Source organism: Schistocerca serialis, chromosome 4, assembly GCF_023864345.2.
Source record: "Schistocerca serialis cubense isolate TAMUIC-IGC-003099 chromosome 4, iqSchSeri2.2, whole genome shotgun sequence".
NCBI classification, from domain to species: Eukaryota; Metazoa; Arthropoda; class Insecta; order Orthoptera; family Acrididae; genus Schistocerca; species Schistocerca serialis.
The window spans coordinates 749,643,674-749,669,033 of NC_064641.1; the positions used below are offsets into that span (position 1 = coordinate 749,643,674).

A 25,360-nucleotide genomic window follows, 5' to 3' on the forward strand; every position below is an offset into this window, starting at 1 on the left:
CCAAATTTCAGAGTGTCCATTTGTGTTGAAATCGAATCTACTGTGTCCTTTAAGTTTTCCTGAGTTTTTGCAAGTTGCGTAACCGAATCGGTAGATGCAACTGAGTCAATTTTAGCTTGCAAGGTCTCATGATTTTCATGAACAATAGTTTGCAGTTCTTTTATGGCTGCTTCGTGATTCTGTAATGTATTTTCATGCCGCGAAAAAATAGGTTGAAAATGCTCACAAATCTGTGTTTTTACGTCATTACAGACTTTTTGACATTTCGATTCGATTTTATGTAACTCAGTAGTTAAATCTTCACGTGTTTGTTCAAGCGTGGTGTGAAGATTTTGTTCCATTGCGTCTAACTGTTGCTGTGTTTGTCTCTGGTGTTGTTCCATTGTGTCTAACTTTTGAAGATTTTGTTCCATTGTGTCTAACTTTTGTAGCCTTTGTCCCATTTGTTGCATTAACTGTAATAACAACGCTCTGGTGTCTGAAACATGTTCGTCAGCGCTTTTCGGCAGTGAAGTTGCACCGGCAACATTGACATTTTGACAAGCTGAAAATGCGTCTTGACTTATTTGAGAAAACGGTGAGGACCCAAAACCTGAATCTGCAGTATTTGCAAGATTGTGTCGTGTCATTCCCGATTCCTGAGGCGGGCTGTTGCCGACCGATCGAACGATAATGCTTCCTAGTTCACTAATTGTTTCACTGTCTACACCATTGTTTGCCGCTCGCTCCATTTCCCTATGCACAGTTACCAAATTACTATGTTCAACATTAGTTAATTCATTACACAGTGGCGCTAACACACTGCTTTCGTCTTCACTGTCATTTCTCAGTTTACTTTGGAGCGTAGTATTACGGTTTTCACTCGCCACAATTGTCACAATGTTTCACACGATAACACAGAAAAGCACAATTTGAAGAGCAAAATAAAAAAACACATTAACATAGCACTGAAAATAATATCTAGTTAATTGCAAGCGCACCTGCGAAATACTTGGTGCAAATCTACATGCATGCCACAACTGTTTTACTGTACAACAATGAAAGACTGCAACTACAAAGGAGATTCTCTCTACAATTACGCGCTAGCAATGAAAAAAAGCTACACTAATTACACAAACTACAAGAAAAAATCAGAAGATTCCAGTGAGACATCCTCGTCTAAGGGTCGACATATGAAACAGCCCCTTAGAAAAATTATACATGACTGTGCCTAAACTGACACACAATATTTTTAGCGCAACGGAATCTGACTTTCAATAATCCCTACAAAAGAATGGCCCTGACTAACATTTAACTATACCTTTCACAAATCACTTACCTCACAAAAATCTTCGTTACTCGAACTACTGCAATACAGCGAGCACCACTACTGCCAGCTAAATAAAAGATTCAAACTACTGAAGGCACTAACTACTGATAGGCATAGTTAGCAAATGAAAGATTTTGATAGAGAACAAACAATGTATTTACCTTAACAGTGTTCACAAGTCATAATATATATAGCAGTTCATGACATCCAGTCTTACTAATGTATTGTCTCTGATGGACACACGTCCAGATCATCCGCTCTCAAAAATCCGCCATCTCACTTCCCCACATCCACCACTGCTGGCGGCTCCCCTCCAACTGCACAACGCTACGCGCTGTTAACATCCAACTGCCCAACACTACAATGGTAGACAATAATGCAAACCAGCCACTGACTGCACACAGCACAGCAGAGATTTTCATACAGAGCGCTACGCGGCGTTACCAATATAAAAACCTAAACAGTCTACTTACACATGCAGTATCCACTCTACACCTTTCATCAAGTATACTTCCTGACTAGTGGTGGCACGACAGTCACTCAGAACTCCATGACAACTTCTTGAATAATTGGCAGACCTGGAGACTCTGATGGTCAGGGCAACTGCCGAATACCCTCTGCATCAATATTAGTCAAGACAACAAGAACAAAATGTGGTCCAGCGTTATCTTGTTGAAAGATAACATTAAAATATGGGAAAGATATAAGACATCCACGGAGCTTAACACGTCAGGAATGTAACAGCTGATGTCAAGTTACTGAATGTACAATGCGGGAGGAATGGTATTCAGGAGACAGTGACATCACACCATCATGGCGATCGCGCTGGCCATGGGACAGGACCTCCTCTTCCAATCCAACTATGAGGTTACGTGTTGTTCAGCTGTTCGCAGACGTTAACATGGAAGTCGGCTAGGGCACCGTCGTGTTTAAACAACATCCTCTCTGGGACAACAAAGAGTACTGTCTCCAAGAACTGTGGTAGCACATCTCGCAGGGACGCCACGTAACATGGACCAATCAAACGGGGAGGCAAGCAGGAAGGTGCCACCGATGGGAGTGGCACTGTCATCGTCCTCACTCCGGACATGGCTGTTGCTCTTGTTGAAAGAATCATCACGGATGAATGAGGCCTCATCCGTGAACAGTACTATCTGTACGAAGCTCTATTGACAGATGTGAATGTCAAGCTCATAATCCGTTGATCCCAGTGCTTGCACATGTTCTTTATGATAGGGGTGTAATAGCTGTTCCAGCAGTATTCTCCACGCCGTGTCCTTCGATGTGTGCGTTTTACAGACAAATTGATGGGTGCTTATTGCCGGGTGGTAGGCCACACAATCCACAATCCAACACCATCTTCTGTCTTCGGCGGGAACCTTTTCCTGCTCTCTGTGGCGTGAACAACCCCGTCTGTCGACATTTGCTATCCACAGAGGTAAACTTATTCCATTTAAGATGACGTATCTACATCTGTTGAGAAGGTTTTGTCTGTACATTCGTGCTGCTTTATAGGCACAGTATATTAAACGCATGTCTGCCCACTCTCATGACGAGTAAGTTCAATCTTTGACAAGGCGTCATGCACTGTACGCAGTAACACACTTCACCATGGACACATCAGCCGGCCGGGGAGGCCGAGCGGTTCTAGGCGCTACAGTCTGGAACTGCGCGACCGCTACGGTCGCAGGTTCATATCCTGCCTCGAGCATGGATGTCCTTAGGTTAGTTAGGTTTAAGTAGTTCTAAGTTCTACGGGACTGATCTGATGACCTCAGAAGTTAAATCCCATAGTGCTCAGAGCCATTTGAATCATTTTTTGACACATCACAAGCTGTCTGATGCAATGGACGACTGGCGCTAGGGATAGTGGTGTGCGTGCGGCGTAGGTTAATGCGCAGGTGCGACGCATGCTGTCGTCCCTTGACACACGTGCTGTGAGCTGAGTTGTGTACAGTATAGCTGTTTGTTGGTCTGGGCTGTACGCTGTTTATCATCCGCTGCCTGTCGCAGCGTACAACAGACACGCGGGATCTTTGCGACAGTGCGGCAAAACCGCATGCGCCGTTGCAATACGAGGTGCGGCTAGAAAAAAACCGGACTGATGCTGGAAAAAACATTTATTTACAATTATTTACAATTTCACGTTATCTCCTTCAATGTACTCTCCTCCTCGGTCTCTACACCGCTCCATACGAATTTTCCACTGTTCATAGCAATGCTGCAGATCATTTCCGGTAAGTCCATACATTACTTCCATCGCTTTTTCTTTTACTTCTTCAACAGTTTCAAATCTAGTTCCTTTCAAAGCTGACTTGACTTTAGGGAAAAGAAAAAAGTCACAGGGGGCCAAATCAGGTGAGTAGGGTGGATGATCTAAGATGGGAATGTTGTGTTTTGCCAAAAACGTCTTCACTGACAACGCACTGTGAGCTGGGGCATTGTCTTGGTGAAGGATCCATGACTTTTTTCTCCACTAATCGTTCCGTTTTCTCCGTACTCGCTCACGTAGGGTAGCCAGGACGCTAATGTAGTAATGCTGATTCACTGTTTGTCCCTCTGGTACCCAATCAATGTGCACAATCCCTTTGATGTCAAAAAAAACAATCATCATTGCCTTGAATTTCGATTTTGACATTCGTGCTTTTTTTTGTCGTGGAGAACCAGGAGTTTTCCAATGCATCGATTGGCGTTTACTTTCGGGATCGTAAGTAAAAAAAACCACGATTCATCGCAAGTAATAACATTTTGTAAGAAGGTGGGATCACTGTCAATGTTTTCCAGGATGTCAGAACAAATCATTCTTCGGCGTTCCTTCTGTTCAATTGTGAGACACTTTGGAACCATTTTTTAACACACTTTGTTCATGTTGAAACTTTCATGAAGAATCTGCCTAGCACTTTCCTTGTCAACTCCTGTTAACTCAGACACTGCTCTGATTGTTAAACGGCGATCTTGTCGAACAAGTTTACCGATTTTTTCAATGTTTGCATCAGTTTTTGCTGACAATGGTCTGCCAGTGCGAGTGTCATCACTGGTGTCTTCGCGGCCATCTTTAAATCGTTTAAACCACTCAAACACTTGTGTTCGCGATAAACAATCATCGCCATACACTTGTTGTAACATTACAAACGTTTCACTTGCAGATTTTCCTAGTTTGAAACAAAATTTGATGTTAACACGCTGTTCTTTCTGTACACTCAACATTCTCCGACGCACAGACAAAACGTCAACTACTTAAAACAGACGCCACGGGCAGACTGAGTGCAGGAGGCAGATGAAACTCGAGCAGTAGGCGGAGCGAGAGTCACGTGACAGGCCACGCGACTTTCAGCCTTATTGCATTCGTTTTATTGTTTCACCAGTACTAGTCCGGTTTTTTTCTAGCCACACCTCGTACATGCATCGAGATTGGCGATTGTCGCTTTGGAAAATTACTATGAGTTACGTTATTCTTATGCGGTGTACGCTGTGTATGTCCATAACACAATAAAAATGCATTTCTATCCACTGGTTCCCTGTCTAAATACAGTCAGTTGTCGACCCATCACCTGTTTCAATTTGACTCTGTTTTGTAAACCAGTTTACTGCAAAGATGTAGCTTCAGTGTTGAACAGAGATGAAAATCTTCAATTAAGATGTATGATAAAGTATAATGTAATTCGACAAGTTAAATTTTATAGTCCACTGTACAGCGGGACCAAACAAACGGAGAACGACAAGAAGGATAATATGGGTCTTACTCTGATGCATTTGAGTGGACTGTCAGTAGTTTGTGCAGGCGTATTGTCGTTTCCAGTGAATTTTGTGGTCAAAACTTAAATAGGAGGTCTATGAGACCATTCTTCGTAACACTGTTCCTTTAATGAATAATAACCTCTCATTTACAAGGCTCGGTATGCCCAAGACCGTTTAGCCGACAAGTATTACGAAATAACACACATTCCTTGACCTTCACAATCACCCATTTTGGATAAACAGTTCAGCATACTACATTCTCTTTCGGTATTTCGCAAGGGTTTATATGAGTTGAATTGCAAAAATTGTGCAAAATCTTGTTCATAATCATGTAAGACTTTTCGCTGCTTATCCACAGAGAGCTCTGGCGTGCCTGGGACTGCAAGGCCTGTGGTACTAAACAGATGCTGATATTGTTTATCCAGAGCTCCGAGGTTCGTTCAAGCGACACTTTGCAATAGCATAGGGATGGATGAAAGGGGGGGGGGGGAATTCTGTCAGGTTGGCTGGAAGTAACTGATGGAGTTGTTGTGGAAGTGAAAGAAACACCTAACGTGATTAAATAGCGTATTCCCTGCGAAGGCAATGCTTATTACTTTTCCTATTTTCTGTAGAGGTTTCATGTCTTGTAATTATTTTTACAGTGACCATGCCTTGCAAGTAATAAGGAAACTCGTTCCCACCTCCTTACTGAACACAATATTGAGATAAATTTGTCGTTGAAAATCAAATATCAGAGGTTTATTGAGTTTAGCCAACCGTACGTGTTTAGACTACCAGAATCATGTTCAACATTTTTACATTGGCACCTAATTGTGGGCAAAGTTTGCTTTGAACTGTAACAAAACCTTAGAATGAGCACTGACACACACACACACACACACACACACACACACACGCTCACGCACACTCCCAAATAGTAGAGGAAACTTAGTTACAGCACGCTATTCTGCTGTTAATAGTCACCCCGGAAATCACTTTTAGAAAGGCCTAACCCGAGTGGAAATGATGTAGTATGCGGAAAGAGCGATTGAAGACGAGACAGTTTACTTACATGTACATCCACATATATACACAACAAGCCACCGTACGGTGCGTGGCGAAGGGATCCCTGTACCACTATTTGTCATTTCCCCTCTTGTTCCACTCGGAAACAGAGCGAGGGAGAAACGACTCTCTGTATGGCTCCGTATGATCCCTAATTTCTGGTATCTTATCTTTGTGGTCTTTACATGCAAAGTATGATGGTGGCAGTAGAATCCTTCGGCAGTCAGCTTCAAATGCCGCTTCTCTAAATTTTCTCGATAGTGTTCCTCGAAATGAACGTCGCCTTCCCTTCAGGGGTTCCCATTTTAGTTCCCCAAGCATTTCCGTAACTTTTACGTGTTGTTCAAACTTACCAGTAACAAATCTGGCACCCCGCCTCGATTTCTTCCTTCAATGCAGCCTGGTACGGATCCCAACTGCTGGGAACTACTCTTAGGTAGACGAACTGGTGGTGGCTGAGACGGACCACTGTCGCCCAAGTAAATCCACTAGGACCCCCAATAACTAAGAGAAAAATGAGAGAGAACAAGGGGATGACGGTGATTTTGTAGACTCTACATTCGCATCTTTCGTTGATTCTGGTTCCATCACCTTGCTGCAGTACGAACACAAGCGGAGGTGGCCTGAAAGACCACCCCTGACGCTTCCCTTGCGTAAGCTAACGGCGGTCATCCTTTATAGTTGGTAAAACGTGGCCTAATTGTGTCGAGGACTGCGGCTGGGGAAACAAAATTGGTTCGGAGAATAAAGTTCCAGGGTACAAAGAAACACAGCCAACCTGACAGAATTCCCCCGCCCCCTTTTCACCCATCCCTGTGCTATTGCAAAGTGTCGCTTGAACGAACCTCGGAGCTCTGGATAAACAATATCAGCGTCTGTTTAGTACCATAGACCTTGCAGTCCAAGGCACGCTAGAGCTCTCTCTGGATAAGCAGCGAAAAGTCTTACATGATTATGAACAAGTGAAGGAAATACAATACTAATCTGACGGTAACAGATGTTGAAAAATGGCTCTGAGCACTATGGGACTTAACATCTGAGGTCATCAGTCCCCTAGATCTTATAACTACTCAAACATAACTAACCTAAGGACATGACACACATCCATGCCCGAGGCAGGATTCGAACCTGCGACCGTAGCGATCACGCGGTTGCGGTTCCAAATTGAAGCGCCTAGAACCGCACGGCCACTCCGACCGGCAACAGATGTTGGAAGTGACTACCAATCATCTCTTGGCATTTTTGGGCCCTGGTCAGCAAGTTGCTGAAGACGGATCGAACCTGGACTGCTGAACTGCTGCAGTCTCATCCGAAATGTACTACTGCCGTTCTTAGAGACTATGAGAATTGTTACGGTACACCTCAGACTGGAGAGCTCCCACACAAAATAATCGCACACGTTCAGATCAGTTGACCTGGGTGGCCAGCTAGGGCTGAGACCAGACTCACCTCTTCTAACATCTCTGTTAGGCGTAAAGGTTGTGTAAATGTGCGGTTGGCTGTATGGGCAGTTACTCCATCCTGTTGGAAGTAACTTATTTTCCTCCCCCCTTAATACTGTCACAGATGACTTCATAATGTTGGCAGTCTAATGCGCCTAAGACAGCGCCTGATATCGAAGATGGGACCAATAATGCGGCGTGCAGACACTACACAAGAAACCCCAACCTTCAGATTATACAATGGTACGTTGTGGAAGCTATGCGAATTCTTCCCTGCCCGGAATCTTTAATTCTGTGATTTGACATAACCACTCAGCTAAACCAGTCTTCAGCAGACGACACCAAGAATGGGTACATATCCAAGTCATTAATTGTTGTCTCAGTGAAAAGCAACTCACAAAACTGAAGGCTCTGAGGAGCATCTGCTGGTTTTAATGCATGAACAACAGACAATCGGTAAGGATGCATATGCAGGTATATGTGGAGTATTCGTCCGCATGAACGACGTGGCATGCCGGTCTCTTGCGACAGGCATCGGTCTGATCTAGTAGGATTTTGAAACATTTTCTGGCGAACTGCACCCACATATGATGATGTGCGGGCTCGTTTCGCATTGTTTTATGATTTATTCAAAATAGATCCTTTCTGATGGCATTTTCGAGTATGCATTGCATGGCACTACTTGCTGGCACTTTGACATCATCAAACTACTCAGCAAACAACTGACCACACCGACTTCGTTGTGACGTAACTTTCCACAACGAAGATCCGCTGCACCACTTTGAGTACCACGTCCTTATTGCACTGCTGCACTCGTTCTTACACAGCCCGCGGTATGATCTGGACTGGTGTGGATCATGTAGCGGGCGTACACGTTGGCCACTTTTATTCCCCTCTCCGGTAGGCTTTAGGGCTCTCGGCACCAGGTTGACGGGACTGTTACCTATCCTTCTGTCCAATGGCCAAAATAGGTGCTCTTTTTACCGGCCTGAAGATACCAAGGCAGCCGTCCGGCCCATATTCGCAACATTACTCAAACAAATGCGCCATCGATGTTATACTTTTTGCGACAAAGGTTGAAATGGGTTAGAGTTAATTGGGATGACTAGCTACACTGTCAGTTTACAACATCTTTAATAGGCCAGTCATTTAGATATTTAAGCACTAACTTTTCAAGAAGAAGACGTCATTTCCTCTTTCTCGCCAGTTTTCGAAACGAAGTGCTACACACTATGAAGTAATATTCATCTAGGCGAATTTTATACTTTCCCCCGATTCACTTCGTTGTGCGTTAAATTACAGTGTCTCGGTGAAAATATTTTCGGAAGATAACGCCTAGAGCCACAACATATTTTGTCTTGCTTTATTAACCTCCTTTCAATACATCATCTGTCACTGATATCGTAAACAAAGCACCTAGTTCTAAATGAAGTATTCGTTTCATGAAATCTCCTCCTGGATTCCTTTAATTAGTGTCATCTGTTCTCAATCCAAATTCATCAGAAATTCTTCCTCTAAATAAAAGAATAAAAATTTAAATTTTTATTAAATCACTCCTGTTGGTAATACGTACACAGCGCACAACAGCGAGGACATCACCGCCCGTACTCATCTAACTGGATACGAGTGTGGTTTTGTTTCGTGAAAAGCACGCAACAGACGACAAAATGTTAAATGTAATCCTCACGAAATCACTAGTATTACTCTTCTAATGACGTTCTTATTTTAAAGTGATAACGAAAAGAATAAGAATAAAGTTGATTTTTTCAAAACGTTAACACATTTATTTAAAGTTTTAGGGTCACATTTCTTCGTAGAAAATGAATCGTTACTGTTTTACACTACAATTCCACGTCCTGACCGAGGAATAATGCGATGAAGTCCGCCCCTGGTAGCTGAGTGATCAGCGCGACGGAATGTCATACTTAACGGCCCGGGTTCGATTCCCGGCTGGGTCGGGGATTTTCTCCGCTCAGGGACTGGTTATTGTGTTGTCCTTATCATCATCATTTCGTCACCACAGACACGCAAGTCACCAAAGTGGCGTCAACTCAAAAAACTTGCAGCAGGGGAACGGAATACCCGACGGGAGGCCCTAGCCACACGGCATTCCCATTTCCAATACGAAGAATAAAAGAGATCAACGTTATTTTTCAAATGAAATTACTTCTAGAATTACGGGATTGTGAAGTCATGGAAGTTGTTGACTTTGAAACTAATTGATATTACTCCATTTAAAACGTTTTGGCGTCTGCCCTCACACCTCAGAGGAGCAGGGTTAAAATTCCCAGTCTGTGACACTGATCTAAAACCTGACTCAAGTTCGCAGCAGTAAGCTGCATATCATAAATACTGTGCTCCTCCACCCATCCGCATTGAGTTGCACGCATATCCACATTTAAAGCAAGTTGCCATTCTTTGCAGCACGCTTTGAGGGTTGTGCTTTCATCGTTAGATGGGTGCAAAGATTCAAAACGTCACGTAGATGTTAATATTCCTCCGCAAGTGAGCCTTTATTATTTCTGGTTCTGCACTTTTGTATATTTATCACCCACAATCTACAAAAAAAAAGAAAAAAAGGACATGGTTGACAGTGGATTCTTACATATATTTTTCCCATTACTCGAAGTCAGATGAAAATGTGTTCCAGCAAAACCCATCGTCTCTGTATGCTGTAGCTTATGCCATGTGGATCTGTAACAGATATAATGCATTAATAAAATATTCACTCTTTGCATGTCCTCTAAATATGTTTACCTGTTAACAAACATGAAGAATTTGACAGATACACGGTAAATGAATATATAGGTGTCATTTAGATAAGCATCATATTTATTGGTTTGTATAATTAATCTTCGGTAGAGACAGTCAAGATGTCATTTTTTTACTTTCGCCGTATGATCTTACTACATTCCAGTGCCAATGGTGGCGAAATATAGTGTTTTCCATTCAGTAGGAGATGAGACACCTGATAACAAATGTATCAAACCAATGCACATAGTTCTTCCTTACTTAATAAATCAATGCCACGTAAATAGCAGCCCAAAGTTAGTTCTTAGCAACTCATTTCACTAGTTTAGTGGATGTGTAAGCACAAAAATGAAAGGGTTTGCAGAGGTCAAGGCAATGGTAGGACGATAAAACAGGTTCACCTTCGCAGTGTGGAAACCTTAGGCTAACGAGGATCGCAGCAGTTGCCATTACTTTGCTGCGGTACGCACTCATTAACGACAATTGACCATTACTGGCACAACTGGGAACGGGGACTGCGCGTCCTGTGCCTTGCGATTAGATCATCCACCCAGCTGGACCTCACAAAGTTATCCGTACACCAAGCGTCAGAGCTTGTCTGCTCTGCATTGCGTGTTATCTGAGCCGCTGTAAAGCTCTATCATTTTTTAAACTGATGACTTGTGAATAGTTGGAAATGAAAGTAATAGCGCATATTAATTTAGATAGCATGGCATACATTTACGGTAATATTTTGGTTGCAGTTTGCATTCGGTTTCATTTCGAAGCGTTACTAATATTGGTTTTCTTTAACTATACCATTGACGAAACACACCTTTTATTTCTGTTTCATCTGAAAATATACGCTTTCATATTTCACTTCGTTCGTTGTTGTCGTAGTCTTCAGTCCGAAGACTGGTTTGATGCGAATAACCACACAACCTACATCCTTCTGAATCTGTTTAATATATTCCTCTCTTGTTCTCCTCCTATGATTTTTGCCCCCCACACTTCCATCAAATCCTAATTTAGTGATCCCTTAACGTCTCATAATGTTTCCTACCAACCGACTCCGTCTTTTACTCAAGTTGCGTCACAAATTTGTTCTCTCTCCAATTTTATTTAGTACCTCCTCATTAGCAACGCGATTTATGCATCAATTCTTAAGTGTTCTTCCATAGCATCACAATTCAAAAGCCACTATTCTCTAGGATGTATCACTTCCTGACGTTGCTACATTCCAGACAAATACCTTCAGAAAAGACTTCCTAACACCTGAATGTAGATAAATCTAAGCATATAAATTCTGAGTAACTAAGTGGACGACAAGTACAGAATTTTGTGTTATCGTACCTCTCGTTAATTAGCCTCCTTACGTACCTATATCGTCAAGAATTATACAATCGCAAATTACTGCCGTCTCTCATAGAATTCTCAACGAAAGAGAGATACAAATGCATTACGAGGCAAATGCGGAAAGGCCAAAGTCCAGAAATTTAGAGCACTCAGCTACTTAAAAATAGAAAAGACAATATGTTTGTGACATTTTTTTTGTTGCAAAAACAGACATAATGCCTATAGGATAACCGCAATCAGTGATTTTACAATGTTACTTACAATCCGTCTTGATTGCAAAATGTTTATTCATGTGACCGGTTTCGGTTCATCTAGAACCATCTTCAGATCTGATATTTCGGTTACAAGAGTAACCCGTCCAAATCCAGCAACTTTCACATGCTGCGTCACATAACGATGCAGCATGTGAAAGTTGCTGGATTAGGAAGGGTTACTCCTGTAACTGAAATATCAGATGTGAAGATGGTTCTAGATTAACCGAAACAAGTAACACGAATAAACATTTTGCAATCAGGACACATTATTAAGTAACATGTTTGTGACAGATTTAAAATTCACAGACGTACATCAAACATCATTTTGCGACGTAGTCACCTTCGATCTCAACGCACTTTATGTTCAGACAGATGAGCATTCTTCCTTTCTTTAACACTTTCGTCAAAAAAAATCTCCCACCACTTCTTTAGCTCATCCTCTCGGCCTCATCGCCGGTTGTAGACAACATTTCCCACCTATAAACAACTTAAGAGAGATGAAAAGATCAAAATCTGATGGTTCCAAATCAGGGTTGCGAGCGGGGTGATTCAAGATGTTCCAGAGTTGCTTTGTGGCGTTGAATGTGCGGAAACGTGACCTGTTATGCCACAAACAGTCTCCCTTCATTAACTTTCGCCTTCTTTTGTTCTGTGTCGCCCTCTGTAGATTTTTACGTTTCACAATACAGCTCAGCATTAATTGTTTTCCCATGGTACACAAATTCAATGAGGAAAACTCCATTATATCCCAAAAGACAGAAGACATAATTTTTCGGGTCGAAATAACAGTTTCGATTTTTTCGCACTGATTATCTTTTCGGCTCATGGGTGCACTGGGTGCATCACAACTGAGTCAAGGAAATGTTCACCTTCCAGTCAGAAGTGTTCGAGAAATTCCCTTATGGGAGTGGTTTCTGTTGACATTTTATTGATCTGTGAGATGTTTTCTACCCATCTTGCAAAAAAGTGGTTCAAATGGCTCTGAGCACTATGGGACGTAACATCTGAGGTCATCAGTCCCCTAGAACTTAGAACTACTTAAACTTAACTAACCTAAGGACATCACACACATCCATGCCCGAGGCAGGATTCGAACCTGCGACCGTAGCAGTCGCGTCGGTTCCAGACTGTAGCGCCTAGAGCCACTAGGCCACGCCGGCCATCGTTGTGAGAACAACACACAACAATTTGTTTCCCGCGGCGCCCACAGTACAGAAACTTCTTCACAAGCTCACAACGACCGAGGAAGCGTAGCGCACAGCGGCAGCGATGCGCACATCTCGCTAGCTCACGAAGAGAGCCCTATAAGTAGGTAATCGCAGGACGAGTTTGAATTCCAAAACCACGCATCAGTGATGCAAATGGTCATGACACAAAAACGTAATGGCATTGCCATAATATCTGGACTAACGAATCAATGAAAGGCAGTAATTTGGTCGGATGAGTCTTGTTTCACACTGTTTCGAACCTCTGAAGCTTACGTTCCAAGAGTGAAACACGACAGAGGTTCGTTGATGATTTGGACACCTACATAGTGATATCTTTTGGACCCTATGGTTACTCTGCAAGATGGCGTTACTGCCAAAGGTTATGTCACCACTCTGGCTGCTCAGGCCTTTCACATATTGCAATGTTTGTTTCCCAGCTCTGATGCTGTGTTCCAAGACGACAACTCGCATTATCCAGGACTTTTTTTTTTTTTTTTTTAGCGCAAGGATTATTTGTTGCATCTCCGCTGGTCACCATAACAACCGTCCGCCCCGAAAGCTGAGTGTTCAGCGTGACGGATTGCCGTCCTACGGGCCCGGGTTCGATTCCTGGCTGGGTCTGGGATTTTCTCGGCTCAGGGACTGGGTGTTGTGCTGTCTTCATCATCATTTCATCCCCATCCGGCGCGCAGGTAGCCCAGTGTGGCGTCGACTGTAATAAGACCTGCGCCGAGGCGGCCGGACCTGCCCTGCAAGGGGCCTCCGGCCAATGACGCCAAACGCTCATTTCCATTTTACCATAGTAACCAGTTCTCAATGAGTATTTTGGTCTACTTCTGAGAGATGGTTTTGTGGCCGCTATCCAGCTCCATCACCTTCACGTGAACGTGCCATCGTTACTTGAACTTATCTAGCCGTAACTTTGCATCCATTGTTCACTCATCTGTTTCCCCGCCACCTACTCACCATTTAAATCTTCATCACTACACCTTCAGTTCTCTTACACATTAAATAAACACGTAATAAAATAATTAAATGACGCAACACACACATGAAGAATGACAGAGAAAGGGAACATTTTTAGTTCAAAGTATAGACTAGCGGTAAAACTGGTAAAACTAATCAAAACGCACGACGCATGCGTAACCAGAAAATACTAACAGTAGCGGTGCTGCATTCTCGCATTTTCACATCAAGAAATGCATAGTTCTGCAACGTAATATTTGTTTAGACCAACATCAAAAGTGCCAAAAGAAGAAATAACTGAAAAACATGAAAGCGGGTGGCGTTTCCTGATATGAGTGAAAATCAGGCATGAAATACCGTAAGAAAAATCAACAACTCTTGTAACGAACCGTTTTTAGGTCTAGAAACAAAGATAATCATCTTTGTTTCTATACCTAAAAACGGTTCGTTACAGCTCTTTGAAGCCCACTGGTGATGTTTTATTTCAGAAAAACGAAATGCGTTTGATGACAAAAGACGTGTTTCCTTGTAGTTACAAAAACGGAATTAAAATCCTTTCAACAATTTAGCCTATAACTTCTTAAGATACTATGACTCAGGTTTTGATACCGGGAAACATTCTCCTTGTTAAATGAAATCCGACCCATGAGTGAGTAACACCGCTATCTGGATGACTTTCACCTCATATGTGCCGGCCGCGGTAGCTGAGCGGTTTTAGGGGCTTCAGTTTGGAACCGTGCGACTGCTACGGTCGCAGGTTCGAATCCTGCCTCGGGCATCGATGTGTGTGATGTCCTTAGGTTAGTTAGGTTTAATTAGTTCTAAGTTCTAGGCGACTGATGACTTTAGATGTTAAATCCCATGGTGCTCAGAGCCATTTGAACCATTTGAACCTCATATGTTGCAGTGACCAAGAACTCCCACAGCGCAACCGAATAATGAACGGGGGATTTAAGATAAGTTAAGCTAAGATATCTTGAACCCATACATAACCTATGTAGCAAATTTCTTGTAGCTACTTTCTGTACCTGGTGTTGAGTACCTCCTAGCAGGAGGACTTCGTGCATTGCAAGTGGAGTTGCGTATGATCTCCTACGATACCAAATACTGAATATATGCTCGTATGTTACCTAAAATCACCTCTTCTTCCCTTCACTGAAAAATAAAATAATCTCTCCACTTAAGGCAGACTATTTACTTTCTTTGTGAAAGAAATATAAACTGAATCTAATAAATACTCTTGTGAACGATGTTCTTAAGGGAGCACATGTGAGGATTCAAACAAAGATCATAGAAGTGGAAAATAACTTCTTAAAACTCGCAAATTGTGTTAAAACTGATAAGCAATTATATAGTATGCATAAGACGAATACAAAGTCCCATATCTTCTGAACAAGTATCCTTGAACGGCCCGCGTAACTTTACACGGACATACATTTACAAAAATCAGAAAAACAATCTCGGTTCACATCAACGCCCATAATACTATACTGTTTATTGACTGGAAAAACAAGGGGATAAACTATTTTCAGACTCGGATACATGAATACGAAACCGATATCGAATCCTGCGTCTTTCAATCAACTCGTGTAATATAACAGAGAAACTAACATTACTCAAAGAAAATTAATTCAAAAGCATCTCTCCTGAATAAATCTGAAAACAACGAAACGGATAATTACACCAAGGCAGAACAGAGAATCATACATCTCCCTTGAATTATGGACGAAGCCTCTTCAATTTTCCCATTTCAATACCACAATTGCCTTCAAAAATGGTTCAAATGGCTCTGAGCACTATGGGACTTAACATCTGAGGTCATCAGTCCCCTAGAACTTGGAACTACTTAAACCTAACTAGCCTAAGGACATCACACACATCCATGCCCGTGGCAGGATTCGAACCTGCGACCGTACCGAACGCGTGGTTCCAGACTGTAGCGCCTAGAACCACTCGGCCACCTCGGCCGGCCACAAGTACCTATCTCTGACACTAAAGCGCTGTCCCACAACTCGGTACCAGTTGCAGGCTGCCTATTTAACGGCTCCCAGAGGCCACAAAACTTGATTTTCAACATTGCGCATATTTATTGACCGAATTTAAAGTACTGTCATGATCTATTGATTAACGGCTACAACTTTAAGTTAAAAGTTTAAAACAATAAGACAAGTATTATGTTTGGGATCTGTGTGTTTGTCTTGAGGAGCGTAACTGATGGTGGGCAAATATCCGGATTATAATAATCTAGTATCTGAGAACGAGTAGATTTAGCGACTTCGAATAAACCCCACATATAAATTCAAACTTTTATGAAACTATTTCTCGGTGACACTCCCCACAATATGTTGAAAGGAAAAAGTCTATCGCTTACTATATTTTTGCTGTTCTTGCAATTGAACTCCAACATTAGGCATGAAGTTTTAATTTACAGCTTCTTTACTGTCGACTCTATTTGCAACACAACTCGCAGACTGTATCCGTTCATACCACTCAATGTACCTCCAATATTGTGTCATTGTACGACCTGCAGTTCAAGAGATATGACGTCACAAACATTGAGATGTGTGAAAAACTAGCTTCAAATGGAGAGCAAATTACCCAGACTATATTCATCAAGTATTTCATGATTAGAGCAGTTAGCATCTTCGCAGAAGCTTTAAACATAATTTCAAACCTTTCATAATGTTTTTCTCGCTTACAGGTTTAGTGTCAAATTTTTAGCTCGTTTGTAAAGTAATCAGACATTCGAACCTGTTTTATATGCAGCAATTTGATTCTCTAAGGAGTCTGGGTTCTACTACCACTAAAACAAGCAGCAAAACAGGGCTTTCTACGGCAGCAGACGAAATCCAAGAAGATCGTCCGTTTGTCCCACAAGCCACACTAAATGGTCTCCGCTCCAAGCCATATTATTGTTCAACTGATTTCAGAGCTCAAGCACCTTGCTTAACACATGACTTTGCGGTACTCAACCAAAGACGAAGCTAGTGTGGCAGACGGAAGACTGTTCCTTGAGACATGCAAGTGATTATCGATGTACATATGAACACATAATATGAAAGATATCTATAGCAGGCGGCTTTCAGACTATCATCGTAGGCGGTACTGTTCTAGTTGCAAGAAGTCTCCCAGCACGCTGAACAGTTTTCAGGACGGTAGAGCAACATCTGTAATCCGCAAACCATCGTGCGGTATGTGGGGCGTATATGCTGAGCAATCGCTTTGCAACCTCCATGTTCCACAAGCAGATAGTACAAGACACGGAAAGTTATGTGTAATATTCGCCTGTATATGCAAGAAAGTCTTTAAAATTTCAGTCGTTATCATTACGTCGAATCTAAGACGAAAAATAAAAATTATTTCCTGACGCATATTGGAGGATGAGTACTTGGAAGTTTGATAATAAGGGTCCTCATGATGCGCAGTCACTTTCTTATAGTATCTTCCACAGTAGTATGTTGAGCACTTCTGTAACAGTCTCTACCTATGTAAGAAATATCATAAAGCGTGCAGCTCTTTCTCGAATCTTCCCTGTTCTGTCATTGATCAAACTTGGTAAAGATCTCAGACAGACGAACAACACTAAGAATTTGTCGGATGAAGTTTTTCGAAGCGTCATCCGTCAGGGGTGATATTCTTTCTTCGATAATATGAGGCGTCTTTCTGGGTATATTTACTTGACCGTTTCATTTTAAATCTTTCAAGAAAGCTAACTGATGGCTCTGAGCACTATGGGATTTAACAGCTGAGGTCATCAGTCCCCTAGAACTTAGAACTACTTAAACCTAACTAACCTAAGGACATCACACACATCTACGCCCGAGGCAGGATTCGAACCTGCGACCGTAGCGGTCGCGCGGTTCCAGACTGAACCGCCTAGAACTGCTCGGCCACTCTGGCCGGCAAAGCTAACTGATGCTTGTGACTCAGTCAAATGGCAGATTTCTGACTGTGTGGTCAACGATCAATTATTATTAGCGTCAGATATAAATGTGGCAGGAAAAGAACCTCCTATCCCCGAAAGTAGTTGCCGTTATTCTTTTATTGAGGTAGCTTGCTTGCACGCAGCAACTATACAGATTCGTCAGAGGGGTAAATAGGCTTAGGCAAACTCTGGTGGAAATGATAACAACAGAGATTAGTAAAAATATAATATATTTTCTTACGCATTACGTAATTTTAGTGTAATGTAATTCAAAGTTCACTTGCGCTGATCTACCTTTGAACACTGGCGTAGTCCTGAATCCAGTGACCGATGACTAACATAACATGAAGACTGTCAAGTTTTGTTTTTCTGGGCTGTGACGGTAGTTAAGTCGGGATGCTAACTGACTGTGTGGAACCGCGCTTCGGCAGATCAACAGATATCCGCGCTCACTGGATGCATGTTTAATTGGGAACTATTTGTGCGATGTCAGACGGATGTCAGCGTTATGTGCATCCTGTATGGGGTCTGACTAATGTGCGCTCCACGAAAACTACGGTTCGATAGTTTTCGTACCGTACATAAACGATGCAGTAAATGGTAGGATTACCGTTAGTATTGCTAGCACTGGTAGGGAAAAAGACATAAATGAATGTGTGACAGAGGAATTCTGATCCGACGACTGTTCCTCGTTTTTTGTTTGTTTGCTTGTTTGTTTTGCACATAGTTAGAACAGCGCATCGTTCAGTATTATTCCACTAAGTATTTTATATCCCTATAAAATATAAACTTCACTTTATGAGTAATAAAGTTGATCGCGTGCATTCTGCACTTTTACGCATCCAAGACAATTACTTTTGACGCAAGTAAAGTTTACATGTACAAATATAAAAATGTGTATATCATTATTGTTTTTATTTTGTACTCAGTAGAATCTTCTTCATCATGATCAAAGATAAGCGTTCCTGTTATTATTGTCAAGTGGGAAAGTTATTTATGAATAATAGAAAGACGTTTTATATTAACTGGGCGGTGTTTGATACTTTTTCCATTTGCATTTTTTTAAGTTTTACCTGTTTTGAGGAAATTCCGTTTTCTAGCACTATGTGATGTATCTGTATTTATTTATTTGTTTTACTGTAATATCCCTTTTTTCACGTTACAAATCAACAATGTTCGAATAAAAACAGAATTAAACATTTGTAATTTCAATTTTCCTATGAATGCCGTTTATTTTATAGTAAAAGACGAGTAGATAACTACGCACAGCCCTTCGTATATCTTCAATCAGTTTCTAGACGGTTCACCATTTCTGGTGTTTGGGAAAACCCAATGAGAGACTCATCCCATACGCAAACGAAGGCATCGAAATGGGTAACGCCTGATGGGTACGCAACACTCCTAACGCACAGATAACGCAGTTACAGTCTTAACCTACCGGGAAAGATACCATAGTCTGTGCTTACTGACGATAGTCTACGTAGCCTACGGTAGTTTCACAACTCATTATTATGCAGAACTTCTTTGGAAGCTGGCTTTGCCGTGTGGCGCCCCCTCTGCATATGTCTGTGTACCGTATTTGCTGGAGAACTCAGCAAGGTATTATCGTCTATTGCCGCGCACTATATTGCATGCTCAACTGTCAGTCTTTCCCTCAAATATTAATCGTGTTAGGTGTTATTGAATCTTGTAACGAGGTGTTCTCAATTAATACAACAGTGTCGTCTCCAAACGGCCTCAGATATCCAATATCATTGTCTTCTACGGCGTTTATATACTGAATAACTCTCCAATTACACTTACTTGAAATGTACTGAAGCTTTTCTGAGAACGTCTTCTCTTTAGAAACGACTGTCTGGATTCTATTTGCTCAGGCGTCTCCTCTGAAATCGGACACCACAAGGGTAAGTATCTGTATCGATGCTTTCCCGGAAACTAAGAAACAGGGTATCACTGTCGGCTCCGTTACCTAAAGCCACCTATATCTTGTGAACGAGCAGAACAAGCAAAGTTTCATACATTTGGTCTTGCGACATTCGATGATACAGTGAAGTATTTCCTTCATTACCTAAAACCTACTTTCAATTAACACTGTCGTCCGCGAATGGGGGTGTTTAACTGATAAGAATTGAGCTGCTTGTTGTCCCACGCTCTTCTCATATTTGGACAGGTCGGTTTTCACGCTCGGCACATGTCGAATGACGAAACACTTTCGACAACGTTCCTGAAAAGACTCACATGCGGAAGAAATACAGTATCACAAACTTGACAGATGCGTGTACTGTGTTCCAAGATTTGGAGCTCAGTGCACCCATGCAACATTATGCGACTCCACATCGTGATACCTGGACCACCAAAACAATCATGTTCGGCAGTGTTTATGGGTTTAGTACATGTTTCCACCTCTCACCCTATAAGGGTTCATCCAGCATTGTCGAACATGGTCCTTTTGATGTCCAAGCGTTACGGTGTGGGAACATATAATGTTACATGGACGTACTGACCTCCAGATCTTCGAACGCAACACACTCACTGGTGAAAGTTATTATGCCACTGTACCCGTTCCCCATGTTCGTCTTTTACGGGATGCATTCGACCTTGATTATATTTTTATGGATGAGAATGCGCGACCGCATTGAACTGTGAAGGTGGAGAGCTCGTGGGACAAGAGGAAATCCGGCGAATGGACTGAGTTGCCCTTTACCCAGACTTGAATCCCATCGAGCGTAGTATGCACTGGGGAGACGTACTGCAGCCTGTCCACATTAACCAACGACAATTCAGCAGTTTCGAGCCCACTCGTGGAGGAATGGAGAGCCCCATCAAAAGAACTCCTAAATAGCCTTGTGGCCAGCATCGCAGAACGGTACAAGCATGCATTGCCATCCGTGGTGGACAGACACCCTATTAAGAACCATGTCCCGCCGTTAGTAATGGCCAGGAGACCATCATAATCGCAGTGACTTGAGCAAAAGTGTCATTTGTTTTCGTATCATTGGGGATTTCTTTTTGATCTGCACTGTACTTTAGTATATTGTAGCGATTGTATCTCTGTGTTGTCCAAGTTTCATCGAGCTATTTCACTTGGCCGTGAAACATCATGCAAAACTTGATTTCACCCCCTTAAATTTTTCAAACCAGTGTAGTAGGTGCAGCTCTCCATCTTCAGCCACCCAACGTCTTCAATCACTAAAATATCACGCTGACGAAAGAACACACAAAAATCCACGTGAGTAGATGTCAATATCATGAAAATAACTAAGGAAAGTGCGACCTGATCTCTTCCTTGTCTCTGCGTTCAAAAAATTTGAGTCGCATACAACATCAGCATGCTTTGAGTAAGGAAACTTTGCTTTGGCTGATGTTTATAGCGGACTCGGGTAGGCGCGCCGGCCCCGGATCGAATCCGACCGGCGGATTAACGACGAGGGCTGGCGTGCCGGCCAGCCTGGATGTGTTTTTGAGGCGGTTTTCCACATCCTCCTAGGTGAATACCGAGCTGGTCCCCACGTCCCGCCTCAGTTACACGACTCGCAGACATTTCAAACACATTCACGATTTACACTAGACGCAGACAGCTGGGGTACACTAATTCCATCCTGGGGGATATGGGGTGGCGGCAGGAAGGGCATCCGGCCACCCAGCACACTTAACATTGCCAAATCCGTACTTAACCCTGCCGACCCTGCGCACTATGCGGGATAAAGGCAGTAGCAAAAGAAAGAAAGGGTGTGCTCCCCTTATTAGGCTTAAGCAAACAGTAAATGTGGAACGATATGAACACATTTTATGGCATTGTGTGCTGAGTACAGTAGAGGAACAATTCCGACATGATAATTGTTTGTATAAGAATGACAATGCTCCTTGTCGTAAAACAGCTTATGTGAGACAATGGTTTATGACAGTAACAAACATTCCTGAAACTGACTGGCCTGTCCAGAGTCAAGAACTGGACCCAACTGAACACTTCCGGGTGTGACAAAACGATGACTTCGCTCCATACCCCAGCGTCCAACATAGTTACCTTCTCTGGTTTCGTTTCTTATAGAGCATTGGCAGCTATTCATCCATAGACATTCAGACACCTCACTGAAAGTGCCCCAGTAGAGCTCGTCATAAACGTGAAGGGTAGACGTACTCCACATCACGTCCAGTATCAAGTGTCCAAACACTTTTTATCAGATAGGGTATAGCGGTGCTACCAGCTGTGTGCATTCGATTTAAAACAAACGGCAGTTCTTGACTGACGTGAAGTTCACCTTTCAGGAGGGGTCGATGGTCATGGCCTTCCTCGTCCCTCGAGCCGCCTATCCGTCGACTGCGCCAAGGCGCACAAGGGGCTGTTCGGCGGCATCTTCGTGGTGGTGCTCACCATAATCTCGCTCATCCTCTTCTTCGTCCTCCACAAGGATGACGACTACCGGGAGGCGGCGGAGCAGCAGGTGACCATCTCAGAGATCTCGCTCTATGTGATCTGCTCTGTGGCCACCATCATTTGCATGCTGCAGCTGCGGGAACTCAGATACTACCGCACGCTACCCGGTAAGTCTCCTCGTGAAGTAATGTATTTCTAGAGAATTAGACTCGTGCAGATGGAAAGGAGAAATACTGACCTCTTATTGTGCCTAAGAACCATTTCATTTCTTGGCATTTCCGATCATTTGCATGTTTGTTAGAGGAAGTCTTCGGATACATCTGTATTTCTGTGTTTCACTCCCATTACCTTATTCACTGTAACTCTCATACTTTCTCTTTGTCCCTCTAGCACTCTCCCTCCCCCCCTCCCTCCCCCCACCATCTCTCTCTCTCTCTCTCTCTCTCTCTCTCTCTCTCTCTCTCTCTCTCTCTCTCTCTGTCCCCCTCCCTCCCTGTCTCAATCTCTCTTTCTCTGTTTATGTCTGTCTGTCTGCCTCTCTCTCCGCTCTCTAAACCTCGAATATACCGTCACTGCCACACACACACATACACACGCACACAAACACACACCCACACAAACACAATCACACACACACACACACACACACACACACACACACACAAACAGAGAGAGAGAGGGGGGGGGGGGGGGGGTTGAAAGAGAGACAGGCGAGAGAGAGAGAGAGAGAACTGCCCAAACGTGTATATTCATATCCATTAGTGGGCTTACTTACCAATTCAGAACACAGAGATGCTACTGACTGCATGAATAAAGTCGTACCGCTGCGAACTCTTCTTTATCCAAGTAAACATATGTATCTTTTAATGGACCTAAAATGTCGTTTCAAACGTGTCAGAGAGCCGGTAAAAAATGCCTTTATTCCTCAATTTGCTCACTTGACACGTTTCGGATCTACGAGTAGCTCCATCACCAGATATCCCGTTGCTCAGAGAGTCACAGGATACGAGCGTTACTATATACACTGAAAGTCCAAAGAAACTCGTACACCTGCCTAATATGGTGTACGGACGCCGCAAGCACGCAAAAGTGCCCCAACATGACGTGGAATGTACTCGACTAATTTCTGAAATACTGCTGGAGGGAACTGACACCATGAATCCTGCAGGGCGTCCATAAATCCGTACCTGTACGAGAGGGTGGAGATCTCTTCTGAACAGCACGTTGCAAGGCATTTCAGATATGCTAAATAATGTTCATGTCTGTTTAAACACTTCCGCTGGCCACCAAACTTCCCAGACATGAACATTATTGAGCATATCTGGGATGTTTTGCAATATGCTGTTCAGAAGAGATTCCAGCCCGTCGTACTCTTACGGCTTTATGGACAGCGCTTCGGGATTCACGGTGTCAATACCCTCTAGCACTACTCCAGACATTAGTCGAGTCCTTGCCACGCCCTGTTCCGGCACTTCTGCATGCTTGCGGGGCCCTACACGATATTAGACAGGTGTACCTGTTTCTTTGGCTCTTCAGTGTATAACCATAGTCGTCTGCTTCGTATGAGAATTCATGTCTCTGCAATATTGTATTAATTTCGTGTTCTTTATAAATCTTACTATTTGCGACTAGAATCTTTCTTTGACCTGTAAAGTTCTTAAGACTGATGACGCGTATGGGGCAAAATGGTGCCCAAACGCCAGTTTCTGTCGAATAATTACAAATAGATCCGGGGGCAGGGGTTAGGGTCTCTGACTAGTGATCAAAAAGTCATGGCTCTCGGGCGATGGCGGTCGAGAACACACTGTGTAAGTAGTCACCCTAGTTTTGCCAACGGCCTTGTCAAAGAGGACGCAGATTCATGACACTCTCTTGCCCTTGGGATAAGAATCTACTCCAGAAAGGTGGAAGAATCAGCAATGAAAAATTGGATGAGGCAATGTAAACCACTACATTAAAGAGGCCTATAACTAAAAAACCGTCCTTTTGATCTCCCTCCATTGGCAATAGATTCCCGATTAATCTGCTATTCGAATATCGGTGAGAGGACTGCCAAGGCGTAAATGTCATGGGGAAAAAAAAGATGGAATAGTTAACGAAAGGATAGCATTCTACGAGAGGGAAAGTGTAATGCGAGAAGTATGTAGGAGGGAAGGAAGCTAAAGAAACTGAAAAGGTTAGTGATAATTTAAAAGAAAGACTGGGGCTACGAAGTAGACGAACTGAGGGAATTTTGCTATCTTGGAAGCAAAATATCCAATGACGCAAATAAGAAGTAGGTAAAAAGGACATTCATAAATAAAAAAGGTCTTTTATTATCCAGCACTGACATAAATTTCACTAAGAAGTTTCTGAGAACGTACAACTAGAGCGAGAATTGTAAAAACCGCAACGTTGTCACTGGAGAAACCGGAAAAGAAGAGTTTCAAAGTGTTTGTGCTTTGGTGCTGTAAAAGGATCTTGATATAGTAGCTTAACTGATAAGATTCTAGTTCGACAGCATCAAAAAGGAGAGGAAGACGTGGAAAACATCGACAAAAAGAAGAAACAGGATGACAGGACTAACGTTAACGCACTATGGAATAACTTCTATGGTACTCGAGGGAGCTGTAGGGAGTAAAAACTGTCGGCGAAGACAGAGATCTGAATAAAGCTGACAAATAATTGAGGACGTTTCCAGCAAGTGATGCTCTACCAGGAAGAGATTTCCACAGGAAAGGAATTCATGCTGAGCAGCATCAAATAAGTCTGAGGATGATAACCAATAAAAAGATATACTTTTTGCGTTGGTTAGTTGTCCTACTTGTCGGTTCGCAAATATTTAATACGACTTTAATTCTCCTGCCAGTTTTCTTAATTTTTTCACACAACAGGTGACCAAACAGTTTACGTTTGAAGGCCATACAGTCCAGTATCAGTATGCCAATCAGACAAGATCGTCGTGAGCACTGAGACAATCATCCCACCGACGCATCAGGTTGAAGGTACACGTTTAGTAAAGCACTGTGTC

The 25,360-nt window shown here is 42.7% G+C and overlaps 1 protein-coding gene across 1 annotated transcript in view; it reads left to right on the top strand.

The window, feature by feature from the left end:
• LOC126474741 (proton channel OtopLc-like) overlaps window positions 1-25,360 on the top strand; it is a 133,245-nt gene that overhangs the window by 103,539 nt on the left and 4,346 nt on the right. Inside the window, exon 10 of the mRNA XM_050102217.1 lies at window positions 22,279-22,517. Within this exon, the coding sequence (XP_049958174.1) occupies window positions 22,279-22,517 (239 nt within the window). The remainder of the gene's footprint in view (window positions 1-22,278; window positions 22,518-25,360) is intronic.